General features: G+C 45.9%; 1 protein-coding gene across 1 annotated transcript in view; it reads left to right on the forward strand.

The window, feature by feature from the left end:
- Positions 1 to 13,783, forward strand: part of LOC120986720 (protein-arginine deiminase type-1-like) — a 51,967-nt gene extending 38,184 nt beyond the window's left edge. The window contains exons 9-16 of the mRNA XM_040415460.1: positions 4,116 to 4,227; positions 5,507 to 5,614; positions 5,817 to 5,971; positions 7,911 to 8,052; positions 9,207 to 9,300; positions 9,453 to 9,529; positions 9,628 to 9,759; positions 13,550 to 13,783. Of these exons, the coding sequence (XP_040271394.1) occupies positions 4,116 to 4,227; positions 5,507 to 5,614; positions 5,817 to 5,971; positions 7,911 to 8,052; positions 9,207 to 9,300; positions 9,453 to 9,529; positions 9,628 to 9,759; positions 13,550 to 13,783 (1,054 nt within the window). The remainder of the gene's footprint in view (positions 1 to 4,115; positions 4,228 to 5,506; positions 5,615 to 5,816; positions 5,972 to 7,910; positions 8,053 to 9,206; positions 9,301 to 9,452; positions 9,530 to 9,627; positions 9,760 to 13,549) is intronic.
- The last annotated feature ends 278 nt before the right edge of the window (positions 13,784 to 14,061 follow it).

Here is a 14,061-nt window from a genome sequence, read left to right on the forward strand (position 1 = left end):
GCTCGAGTATTCAAGCAACCTTTTATATGCGTCGCTCTTAATTCTGAGAGATGCCCTTCTGCCCAAAAGAATATCTCCTTGCATAGATTCAGGAGTGCAGTATTCCTTGTACCTCCTTGCTTGTTCAGGTAAAACACTGCTGGAAGATTGTCTGAACGGATCATCACATATTTTCCTTTGATAAATGCCTGGAAGTGGAGCAGGGCTAAAAATATTGCTTTCAGCTCTCTGTAATTTGAAGAGCGCTTCTTCTGATGCGTCGACCATTCCCCTTGGATCCATTTGTCCTGAAGGTGTGCTCCCCAACCACTGCTGGAGGCATCCGTAGTGATTTCCACTGGAGCTCTGAATTGAAATATCTTCCCCCGGGAGAGGTTTCTGGACGAAAGCCACCACTTTAGGCTCTGTAAAGTTGAGGTTCTCATGTTCACTCTCGCCTCCAGATTGTGCCGAGTGTGATGCCAGGTTCTCAACATATCCTGCTGAAGATCTCTGGCGTGTATCAAGGCCCATGGCACCGCATCTGATGTTGCTGTCATATGGCCTAAGGTTTTCATAACCCTGCGGACAGTGGGAGAACGTAGGGTCATTAGGGTCTTTATTTCTTTATTCAAGACCTCTATTCTTGTTGGCGTTAGGTATAGCATCATGGATTCTGTATTTATTAGGAGACCCAGGAACTTCTTGGAAGTAGAGGGAATGATGTCCGACTTCTTCCAGTTTATTAAGAAGCCCAGGGATTGAAGAAGTTCTATTGCTGTCTTGAGATGGACTTGCAGGATGCCTCTGGAATCTGCTGCAATAAGCCAATCGTCCAGGTAGGGAAAGACATGGATTCCCTGGAGGCGCAGTTTTGCTGCTATGACGACCGCCATCTTCGTAAACACTCTCGGTGCAGAACACAGACCAAAAGAAAGTGCCTTGAACTGATAGTGAAGGGTTCTTCCCTTGACCTGGATTGCCACCCTCAGGACTCTCCTTGCTGAACTCTTTATAGGTATATGGAGGTATGCGTCCTTGAGATCCAGGGACCCCAGGAACTGATTCTGTTTGAGTACTGCTGTGATGGACCTTATTGTTTCCATCTTGAAGTGGATCTTTTTCATGTGGTGGTTCAGGTATCTTAGGTCTATAATCAACCTGTTTCCTCCGTCTGATTTGGGGACAGCGAAAATTCTGGAGTATACACCTTTCCCTTTTTGAGAGTAAGGTACTGGTTCCAGAGCACCCTTTTCCAGGAACTCTTGCAGAAGATGGAAGAGAAGCTGATTCCTTTCGTTTAAGACGAATCGATCTCGAGGAGACCGGTAGAATTCTAAATCGTATCCCTCCTTTACTATCTGGAGAGACCAGATGTCTGACGTTATTCGTCTCCATTCTGAATAGAAATGGGACAATCGGCTTCCTACTTGACTTTTGGCGTCAGAATTCGGTTTTGGACTGTTTGGAGTCTTCAGATTTTTTCTTATGACCCTCTGTGTTAGGCCTATTGCTTGATCTTCCCCTGTGGGGACGTCCTCTGAAGCTGGATCTTCTATAATCCTGGCCCTTGTAGGGACGAAAAAACTTCGTTTTTTTCTCTCCTTTTAACTTGAGGAAAGTTGAGGACCTTCTCTTCAGTATTGGACTCCAATAGTTTGTCTAAATGGGAGCCAAATAGCTTGCCGGGCTCGAAGGGCAAGGAACACAAGTTGCTCTTAGATGCCGGATCACCCGACCACAACTTCAGCCATGTGGCTCTTCTTACAGAGTTGGCCAGGGCCATATTCTTTGCCGTCAATCTCAAGGAGTCAACAGGGAAGTCACATAAGAATTCCGCCGCCAACTTTAGAGTCGGTAATTGTTGGAGCAATTCGTCTCTAGAAACTCCATCCTCTATGTCCCGTCCTAGATGACTCAGCCAAACACGCAGCGCACGTGCCACAGGGACAGTGGCCATAGCTGCTTTGTTCAGGGAGGCCATATATGTATGAAGCCTCTTCAGGAGGCCATCCGCCTTCTTATCCATGGGGTCTTTTAGTAAAGACGAGTCATCGCTGGGAAAGAAGGACTTCTTCGCAAGCCTTGTAACGGAAGGATCTACTCTAGCGGGGGCGTCCCAGCTTGTGGATTCAGCCGGATCAGTCTTATATGCAGCCCTGAATCTGGATCCCAGATTGATCTTTCCGATAGGCTGTTCCCATTCCTTGTGCATGATAGAGTTCAGCACAGGGTGGCTGGGAAAAACCGTAGCCTTCTTTTTAGGGAAGTAGAACAGGTTCTCCTCATTCTGCTCAGAGGGTTTCTCTTTCCTAGACTCCATAATGTTTTTGACCTCTTTAATTAGGAGGTTAGCGTCATTTTTATTAAATAAGAAGTTGTCTTCCAAAACCGGCAACTCTGTATCCGATTCTGAAGATACTTCTCCCTCAGACCGGGAAGATTGATCAGATGAAGCAGGAGAGACATAACGCTTTGTCTTCTGGGTTTTCTTACTGGACTTTTCTAAAAAGGCCTTCAGTAAGGACATCAGCTTTTTGGTATCCGAATCCGATACTTCATCAGAATGAGAACAGTTCTTGCAAATGTTAGACACCGCATCCTCAGGGAGCGGCTGAACACAAGAAATGCATAAAACCTGCTTCTTAGGTTTTTTAGCGGACCTTAAAGGGGAGCTCTCCACGCAGTCAACACACACATCCTCCAAGCTTTTATCAGGAAGGGGTTGTTCACAAGCACGGCAGAGCCTGTGTCTGGTCTTCCTGGACCTCTTACTGCTGGAGCTGGACATCTGCAAAAAAAGAAATAAAATAGTCTTTAAATTTGCAGGGGGAGAAGGCTGCCTGACACAGGACAGGCAATTTTACCTTAAAACGCAAAAAGCTCGGCTGCCAGGCACAAGGGCAGTGAGCTAGAGGTTTACCTGGTTTAAATATTTCAAATTTGGCGCCCAAACCGGAACTTCCTGTGACGTCAGACGCCCAGCGTCTGCGTTCCACATGGTGCGTTCCACCGCACCGGAAGTTAGGGACAAGACTTCCGGTCCCACGTTACTGCAGGGGCGCCGCTGTAATGGAGAAAAAGCGCCAGGGAACATACATGGCGCACAGAAAAAACTTCCACCGGGTGGGCAAAGTCCAACTGGCCGTCAGAATGCCGGCCGATTTGCTGAGGACAAAGAAAAAACACAAGGAGGTGCACCTAGATGGCCTGCTATATAGGTACCGACTAACTAATCTCTAATTGTTTAACTAGGTGGGCGGTCCAAGGAGCTAATGAGGTCGGGTTAACCCATGGTGTGCTGCCGGAGGACGAAGAGGGAAAGAGACAAGTGGCGGCGATGGCAGGGCCATGGGAAATGAGCGCTTCCATTGTGGAAGTGCTCATCTCTCTATAGTCAACTGTATCCCTTTATGCCTTTAACAGTAGAGCTGGAGGGGGGATCCATTTCAATTTTTGCCTCAGGTAGCAGAAAGGCTAGGTGCACCCCTGCCTGCACCGGTGATTTATAGCGGGTGCTGACGTCACGCCCTTCAAGGACTTCTCCACAAACCTGATCTCATGAATAAATAATTCATGAGAGGACGAGAGGGAGCAAGAAAAGAGGCGCAGCGGCCAACAGGCTGCATTATATGTGCCCTATATAGGGCAATCCCACCCATATATGCATCTGAGATATATACGATGGGGGAGTAATTCATAAACTGGGACCGCTGCCAAGTACTAAAGAACCCACACACCTTTAAAGACTGAGAGAGAACCCGCACCCATCTGTTGGGACATGCCAAATCCTTCACCCCAGCCATTGTGTGAATGGGGCCTGGTACATGACTGCCCATCCCACAAATCAGGACAGGAGAGATTTGCACTGCCATTGTGTTCTGCTCACACCTACACTGATGCATTGCAGCAGACCCTCAGCTGTGTGAGCAGGACTAGGTCAGGAGAGGTTTTCAGCCCTCGCGTAAACAAGAATGTTTCTATTCACTGACAGCAAGCAGAGGCCATGAAATGATAAAGTTGCACATCCCATTACTCAATGAGGAAGCTGTATTTACATAGGACTGGTCCTTTCTAACTGTATACGGGGGTATTGCTGGCTTTTCACCCCTGCCCATTGTTTCCTTATTTTCCAGTATAAATTCCAATGCCGAGTTTGTAAAACAGATATCAGACTTTGTGGAGAGGGTGCGGTGCCCCCTCAAAATGGTGACGTATAGTGAGAACCAGGGAGACCAGTGGATGCAGGTGAGTAATACAGCATAGCAATGTAGGGGGGAATGCACTGGGCTGAGGAGCTTACAATCAACACCGGCACAGAGACAATCATGATTGGAGGGGTGTAGGGCTGCACGGTTATCTGAGATATTATCACACATGATAGGTTTAGATACAGCAGCTCTGCAATCAGTATCACAAATGATAGGCTTAGATACAGCAGCTCAGAAGCACTGTATCGCACTATAAGCTTAGATACAGCAGCTCAAAAGCACAATGTAACACATAATACAGCGGCTCAGCAGACAGTATCACACATGATAATCTAAGATACAGGCGTAAAGCAGCACAGTATCAAACATGATAGGGTTATATACAGCAGCTGAGAAGCAGAGTATTACACACGATAAACTTAGATACAGCAGATCAGCATCATACATGGTAGGCTTAGATACAGCATCTCAGCAGTACAGTATCACACATATGACAGAACAGAATTAGATACAGCAGCTCAAAAGACAGTCCAGTGCATTACAGGCTTAGATACAATAGCTTAACAGACACATTATAGGCTTAGATACAGCATCTCAGCAGACAGTATCACACAATAGGATTAGATACAGCATCTCAGCAGACAGTATCACACATGGTAGGGTTAGATACAGCATCTCAGCAGACAGTATCACACATGATAGGATTAGATAAGGCATCTCAGCAGACAGTATCACACAGGAGAGGATTAGATACAGCATCTCAGCAGACAGTATCACACATGGTAGGATTAGATAGACATCTCAGCAGACAGAATCACACATCATTGGATTAGATACAGCATCTCAGTAGACAGTATCACATTATAGGATTAGATACAGCATCTTAGCAGACAGTATGACACGTGATAGGATTAGATACAGCATCTCAGCAGACAGAATCCCACATCATTGGATTAGATACAGCATCTCAGCAGACAGTATCACACAATAGGATTAGATACAGCATCTCAGCAGACAGTATCACACATGATAGGATTAGATAAGGCATCTCAGCAGACAGTATCACACATGATAGGATTAGATACAGCATCTCAGCAGACAGTATCACACATGATAGGATTAGATAAGGCATCTCAGCAGACAGTATCGCACATGATAGGATTAGATACAGCATCTCAGCAGACAGTATCACACATGATAGGATTAGATAAGGCATCTCAGCAGACAGTATCGCACATGATAGGATTAGATACAGCATACACCTCTCAGAACTACAGTCTCCAGTACTATATAATGATTTGTTCGCTGTGTTGCAGGATGAGATGGAGTTCGGATACACTGAAGCTCCTCACAAACAGTTTCCAGTCGTCTTGGATTCGCCAAGAAACCGTGGCCTGAAGGATTTTCCAATCTCAGCAGTTCTGGTTGGTTGTTGATATGTTCATCTTCATGGTATAAGATGAAAGGTTTGATCTGTAAAACGTGTCCCCTGTCACCAGGTCACTGCCCCCCACAAGATCAGCGCATTCCTCTCTCCTGAAACACTCTGTGCTGCTGCGGACTCTGCTCCTGTTTGATCTGTCATTTTGTTGGTTAATTCTGGTTTTAATTCGAATTTTTCCTCAGGGGCCGGACTTTGGTTACGTGACACGGGAGCCGGATGACATCAGCACAGTGAACACACTGGATTCTTTTGGAAACCTGGAAGTCAGTCCTCCTGTTGTCGTACAGGGGAAGAATTACCCGCTGGGGAGGATTCTCATTGGAGATGGTTTGTCCAGGTGAGCTTACACTCTACATGACGGCAGCTGAGAACTGTCCTAATCCTGTCATGTGTGATATAATCTGCTGAGCCACTGTATCTACTTCTATTATGCATGATACTGTCTGCTGAGCTGATGTATCTAATCCTATCATGTGTGATACTGTCTGCTGAGCCACTGTATCTAATCCTATTGTGTGTGATACTGTCTGCTGAGCTAATTTTTCGAATTCTATAATGTCTGATACTGCTTCCTGAGCCACTGTATCTAATCCTATCATGTGTGATACTGTCTGCTGAGCCACTATATCTAATACTATCATGTGTGATACTGTCTGCTGAGCCACTATATCTAATCCTATCATGTGTGATACTGTCTGCTGAGCTGCTGTATCTAATCCTATCAAGTATGATACTGTCTGCTGAGCTGCTTTATCTAATCCTATCATGTGTGATACAGTCTGCTGAGCTGCTGTATCTAATCCTATCAAGTATGATACTGTCTGCTGAGCCACTATATCTAATCCTATCATGTGTGATACTGTCTGCTGAGCTGCTGTATCTAATCCTATCAAGTATGATACTGTCTGCTGAGCTGCTGTATCTAATCCTATCATGTGTGATACTGTCTGCTGAGCTGCTTTATCTAATCCTATCATGTGTGATACAGTCTGCTGAGCTGCTGTATCTAATCCTATCAAGTGTGATACTGTCTGCTGAGCTGCTGTATCTAATCCGATCATGTGTGGTACTGAACCTCTTTATCTAATTTTATACTCCTGTCATGTGTGATGCTGTTTGCTGAGCTGGTGCATCTAAGGGCTCATTCACACGACCGTATGAATGAGTCCGCATCGTTCCACATTTCGTTCCCCCTTCACACAAAAAAAATATAGAGCAGGTCCTATTCTTGTCATGTGAATGCGCCCTAAACCAGTCATGTGTAACATGTATCATGTGTAATACTGTCTAATCAGCTGTGTATCTAAGTCAGGTGATACTGCCTGCTGAACTATTGCATCTAAAACTACCATGTGTGATATTAGCTGCTGAGTTGTATCTAATACTCTCGTGTGTGATACTGTCTGCTGAGACACTGTATCTAAGCTTATCATGTGTGATACTGCCTGCTGAGTTGCTGTATCTAAGCCTATCATGTGTGATACTGTCTCAATGGCTGTGTATCTAAGCCAAGTGATACTGTCTGCAGAGCTGCTGTATGTAAAAACTGCACTACACCCCCTATCATATCATTGTCAGTCAGTGTGGTACATGCCAATGTGACAAACGCTGTCTATATTATTACATGACCATAGACTATGATTATAGGTCTATAAATCCCGTTGATGGGCAGGTTTATGTTTTCTTTTATTGTTTTACCAGTCTATAAAGCTCTATATGATCATTATTTCATGAATCATGCAGCAGTGATCAGCGGCGCCTCCTCCCAGCTGTCACACCATGTAAAACTAGTGACAGGAGAATGAAGGCAGCAGTAATACAAATTCTATATCAGTCACTTTCTCCCATTATGAGAGATTTATCAAAACTGGTGTACAGAAAAACTAGTGTAGTTGCCTATAGCAACCAGAGTCCATCTTTTATTTTCCAAAAGAGCTCTGAAAAATAAAAGGTGGTAGCTGTTGGGTTGCTATGGTTAACTAAGCCAGGTGCCCATAGCAACCAATCACATTCCACCTTTCATTTTCCAGAGGAACTCTGAAAAATGAAAGGTGGGATCTGATTGGCTGCTATGCTATAGGCGACTAAGCCAGGTGCACATAGCAACCAATCACATTCCACCTTTTATTTTCCAAAAGAGCTCTGAAAAATGAAAGGTGGAATCTGATTGATTGCTATGGGCAACTAAGCCAGTTTTCCTTTACACCAGCATGTTTTGGGCCCCTGCAGGCACCAGGGCCCAGGTGTAACTATTCCCTATGCACTGTTATCTGCAGGAACAACATGCGGATGAATAAAGCGCTCAGAGACTTCTTCCACGCTCAGCAGGTCCAGGCCCCAGTCTACCTGTACTCCACCTGGCTCTACGTCGCCCACATCGACGAGTTCATGAGTTTTGTCCCGGCGCTGAATAAAAAGGTAAGACCACTGATAGCGGTACAGAACGTGACAGGGGAATTATACAAATATGTCATCCATCTCTCCGGACTCATCACAAAGATGTCAATAGGCCATGTACGTTCTTAAAGGGGAACTCCACCTCCATGGGAAATAGTTTATATGCCTCACTCCTGCCACATACAGTACAGACCAAAAGTTTGGACACACCTTCTCATTCAAAGAGTTTTCTTTATTTTCATGACTATGAAAATTGTAGATTCACACTGAAGGCATCAAACTATGAATTAACACATGTGGAATTATATACATAACAAACAAGTGTGAAACAACTGAAAATATGTCATATTCTAGGTTCTTCAAAGTAGCCACCTTTTGCTTTGATTACTGCTTTGCACACTCTTGGCTTTCTCTTGATGAGCTTCAAGAGGTAGTCCCCTGAAATGGTTTTCACTTCACAGGTGTGCCCTGTCAGGTTTAATAAGTGGGATTTCTTGCCTTATAAATGGGGTTGGGACCATCAGTGGCATTGAGGAGAAGTCAGGTGGATACAAAGCTGATAGTCCTACTGAATAGACTGTTAGAATTTGTATTATGGCAAGAAAAAAGCAGCCAAGTAAAGAAAAACAAGTGGCCATCATTACTTTAAGAAATGAAGGTCAGTCAGCCGAAAAATTGGGAAAACTTTGAAAGTAAGGGCTATTTGACCATGAAGGAGAGTGATGGGGTGCTGCGCCAGATGACCTGGCCTCCACAGTCACCGGACCTGAACCCAATCGAGATGGTTTGGGGTGAGCTGGACCGCAGAGTGAAGGCAAAAGGGCCAACAAGTGCTAAGCATCTCTGGGAACTCCTTCAAGACTGTTGGAAGACCATTTCAGGGGACTACCTCCTTGAAGCTCATCAAGAGAATGCCAAGAGTGTGCAAAGCAGTAATCAAAGCAAAAGGTGGCTACTTTGAAGAACCTAGAATATGACATATTTTCAGTTGTTTCACATTTGTTTGTTATGTATATAATTCCACATGTGTTAATTCATAGTTTTGATGCCTTCATAGTCATGAAAATAAATACAACTCTTTGAATGAGAAGGTGTGTCCAAACTTTTGGTCTGTACTGTACATGATGTAAGACCACCCCCCATACATAAGACACGTTGCTTCTCACCCTCCGCAGGGATTTCGGCTGCTGCTGGCGAGTCCTCAGGCCTGCCTAGAGCTCTTTAAACAGAAGCAGAGAGAAGGACACGGGAAAACCATTATGTTTGAAGGTGGGTACAGCACAGTTACGTAAATTAAGGTTTAAGTGGGAATAGATTACAGTTCTGTAAAGGAGGCAGAGCTGTGACAACTAAATTTTTTTTTATTTACTGCATAAGACAGGCATGAGGTGTTCTGATTGCACGATATTTGCATCTTTTAGGTCTGAAATGCAAAAAATATACCATCGATGAGATCTTGTCAGACAAAGACCTGAAGCAGTCGTCAGAGAGTTGTCAGGTAACGGAGGAACATCCAGTCAATGTCAGGGACCTCCCTGACAACTGACGTTCACATACGGTTGTCGAATTCTCCACCTACCATCTTATTTCCTACAGGAGAACATTAACATAAACAGGAAGATCATGAAGAAGGAGCTGGGTCTTTCTGAAGAAGACATCATAGACATCCCCATCCTCTACAAGGCTGACTCTAACAAGGAGTCTGCGGAGTCCTTCTTCCCCAACATGGTGAGACACAAGGGATCTACAGGTGCATCTCAATAAATTAGAATATCATTAAAAAGTTTATTATTTCAGTAATTACATTCAAAAAGTGAACCTCATATATTCTATACCAGTGGTCAGCAACCTCCGGCACTCTAGCGGTTGTGAAACTACAACTCCCAGCATGTAGGAGTGCCGGAGGTTGCCTACCCCTGTTCTATACATTCATTACACACAGAGGGATCTTTTTCAAGTGTTTATTTATTTTAATGTTGATAATTATGACTTACAGCTAATGAGACCCCAAAAGTCAGGATCTCAGAAAATTAGAATTTTGTGAAAAAGAATAATCTTTAGACTCGTGTCACATTCTAATCAACAAAAAACATCTGCAAAGGCTACGCAATCATGGGGAAGACTGCTGAGTTGACAGTTGTCCTGAAGACAGTCATTGACATCCTCCACAAGGAGGGTAAGCCACCAAAGGTCATTGCTAAAGAAGCTGGCTGTTTATAGAGTGCTGTATCCAAGCGTATTAATGGAAAGTTGAGTGGAAGGTAAAAGTATGGTCGAAAAAGGTGCACAATCCACAGGGATAACCTCAGCCTTGAAAAGATTGTCAAGAAAAAGCCATTCAAGAATTCGGGGGAGATTCACAAGGCGTGGACTGCGGCTGGAGTCAGCCACACACAGAGGTATCCAGGACATGAGCTACAAATGTCTCATTACTTGTGTCCACTCCTGACCCAGAGACGTCAGAAGCATCTTAGGGTACTTTCACACTAGCGTTAAAGTTTTCCGGTATTGAGTGCCATCTTAGGGGGCTCAATACCGGAAAAAAAACCTGTCCTAATGCATTCTGAATGGAGAGCAATCCGTTCAGTATGCATCAGGATGTCTTCAGTTCAGTCACTTTAACGGTATTTTCTCCGGCCAAAATTCCAGAGCACTTGCCGGATCCGGCATTATTTTTCATTGAAATGCATTCATGCCGGATCCGGTACCAAGTGTTCCGGAAAAACTGATCCGGTCTTCAGGTTTGGCAATTCGCAGACCTTTAAAAATGTGAAAAAAAATGAATACCGGATCCGTTTTTCCAGATGACACCTGAGAGACGGATCCGGTATTTCAATGCATTTGTCAGACCCGGAAACAAATGGTATCAGTTTGCACACTGATTTCCGGGGCTGGCAGGCAGTTGCGGAAAGTACCCTTAACCTGGGCTAAGGAAAAAAAAAAAAAATGACTGGACTGTTGCTCAGATGAAAGTAAATTTCACATTTCATTTGGAAATCAAGGTCCCAGAGTCTGGAGGAAGAGTGATGAGGCCACAATCCAAGGTGCTTGAGGTCCAGTGTGAAGTCTCCACAGTCAGTGATGGTTGGGAAGCCATGTCCTCTGCTGGTGCTGGTCCACTGTGTTATATCAAGTCCACAGTCAGTGCAGCCGTCTACAGGGAGATTTCAGAGCGCTTCATGCTTCCCTCTGCTGATGAGATTAATGGAGATGCTGATGTCATTTTCCAGCAGGACTTGGCCCCTGCCCACACCTGGTGTAATAACCACAGTATCACTGGGCTTGACTGACCTAAACCCCATAGAGAATCTATGAGAGACCCCACAAAGCAGATGAGCTGAAGGCTATCCATGCAAGCTGGGCTTCCAGAACCCTCCGCAGTGCCCCAGGCTGATCACCTCCATGTCACATTGCCCCACTGATGCAGTAGAAGCCCCGACCAGTACTGATCGCCTCCATGTCACATTGCCGCACTGATGAAGTAGGAGCCCCGACCAGTACTGATCGCCTCCATGTCACATTGCCCCACTGATGAAGTAGAAGCCCCGACCAGTACTGATCGCCTCCATGTCACATTGCCGCACTGATGCAGTAGGAGCCCTGACCAGTACTGATCCCCTCCATGTCACATTGCCGCACTGATGCAGTAGAAGCCATGACCAGTACTGATCGCCTCCATGTCACATTGCCACACTGATGAAGTAGAAGCCCTGACCAGTACTGATCGCCTCCATGTCACATTGCCGCACTGATAAAGTAGAAGCCCCGACCAGTACTGATCGCCTCCATGTCACATTGCCACACTGATGAAGTAGAAGCCCTGACCAGTACTGATCGCCTCCATGTCACATTGCCACACTGATACAGTAGAAGCCCCGACCAGTACTGATCGCCTCCATGTCACATTGCCACACTGATGAAGTAGAAGCCCTGACCAGTACTGATCGCCTCCATGTCACATTGCCACACTGATGAAGTAGAAGCCCTGACCAGTACTGATCGCCTCCATGTCACATTGCTGCACTGATGAAGTAGAAGCCCTGACCAGTACTGATCGCCTCCATGTCACATTGCCACACTGATGAAGTAGAAGCCCTGACCAGTACTGATCGCCTCCATGTCACATTGCCACACTGATGAAGTAGAAGCCCTGACCAGTACTGATCGCCTCCATGTCACATTGCCGCACTGATGAAGTAGAAGCCCTGACCAGTACTGATCGCCTCCATGTCACATTGCCGCACTGATGCAGTAGAAGCCCTGACCAGTACTGATCGCCTCCATGTCACATTGCCGCACTGATGCAGTAGAAGCCCCGACCAGTACTGATCGCCTCCATGTCACATTGCCGCACTGATGCAGTAGAAGCCCCGACCAGTACTGATCGCCTCCATGTCACATTGCCGCACTGATGCAGTAGAAGCCATGACCAGTACTGATCGCCTCCATGTCACATTGCCGCACTGATACAGTAGGAGCCCCGACCAGTACTGATCGCCTCCATGTCACATTGCCGCACTGATGCAGTAGAAGCCCTGACCAGTACTGATCGCCTCCATGTCACATTGCCGCACTGATGCAGTAGAAGCCCCGACCAGTACTGATCGCCTCCATGTCACATTGCCGCACTGATGCAGTAGAAGCCCCGACCAGTACTGATCGCCTCCATGTCACATTGCCGCACTGATACAGTAGAAGCCCCGACCAGTACTGATCGCCTCCATGTCACATTGCCGCACTGATACAGTAGAAGCCCCGACCAGTACTGATCGCCTCCATGTCACATTGCCGCACTGATACAGTAGAAGCCCCGACCAGTACTGATCGCCTCCATGTCACATTGCCGCACTGATACAGTAGAAGCCCCGACCAGTACTGATCGCCTCCATGTCACATTGCCGCACTGATACAGTAGAAGCCCCGACCAGTACTGATCGCCTCCATGTCACATTGCCGCACTGATACAGTAGAAGCCCCGACCAGTACTGATCGCCTCCATGTCACATTGCCGCACTGATGCAGTAGAAGCCCCGACCAGTACTGAGCGCATATACTGGACAGACTTCTCAGGAGGCCAACATTTCTGTATTAAAACACATTTTTATTTGGTCTTATATAATAATCTAATTTCCTGCGATCCTGACTATTGAGGTCTCAGTAGCTGTAAGCCGTAATCATCAATATCAGAAGAAATAAACGCTTGGAATAGATCCCTCTATACATAATAAATGTATACAATGAGGTTCACTTATTGAATTACTGAAATAAATTCACTTTTCAATGATACTGTAATTTGTGATGCACCTGTACATGGGTGATGAGCTCCTCTATTCAGGCTCCTGCTCCCTCGCTGATCCTAAAGATTGCAGCATCCATCCCCAGGACTGAACCCCCCCCCCACCCTCCCCATAAATCAGGGTATGGAGGTGATCACCCACAAAACTGATGCTCTGTGGGAGGGGGCGATATCTACAGGTGCTGCATATAGCAACTACTCACAAATGATCCTTCTCTTTAGGTCAACATGCTCGTCCTGGGAAACTACCTAGGGATCCCAAAGCCATTTGGCCCCGTAATCTCTGGTACCTGCTGCCTGGAGGAGAAGGTGCGGTCTTTGCTGGAGCCCTTGGCACTGCGTTGCACCTTCATCGATGATTTTGCAACCTACCACCAATATTTGGGAGAAGTGCACTGCGGCACCAACGTCATCAGGAAGCCATTGTCCTACAAATGGTGGGAGAGCACCATTTAACGCTGGATTCTACATTGTTTGGTTCTCCGCACACAGGGCTCAGGCTCTGCAGAGCGTCACACCCTCTGCCAAGCTGGGTTCACATTATAAGTACTATTAAAGGACATCTGTCAGCAGCTTTGTACCTCTGACACTGGCTGACCTGGTACATGTGCGCTTGGCAGCTGAAGCCATCTGTGTTGGTCCCATGTTCCTATGTGTCAGCATTGCTGAGAAAGATGATGTTTTGTTATATGCAAATTAGCCTCTAGGAGCAACGGGGGCGTTACCATTACACC

Source organism: Bufo bufo, chromosome 1 (genome assembly GCF_905171765.1).
Source record: "Bufo bufo chromosome 1, aBufBuf1.1, whole genome shotgun sequence".
In the NCBI taxonomy this organism is placed as follows: Eukaryota; Metazoa; Chordata; class Amphibia; order Anura; family Bufonidae; genus Bufo; species Bufo bufo.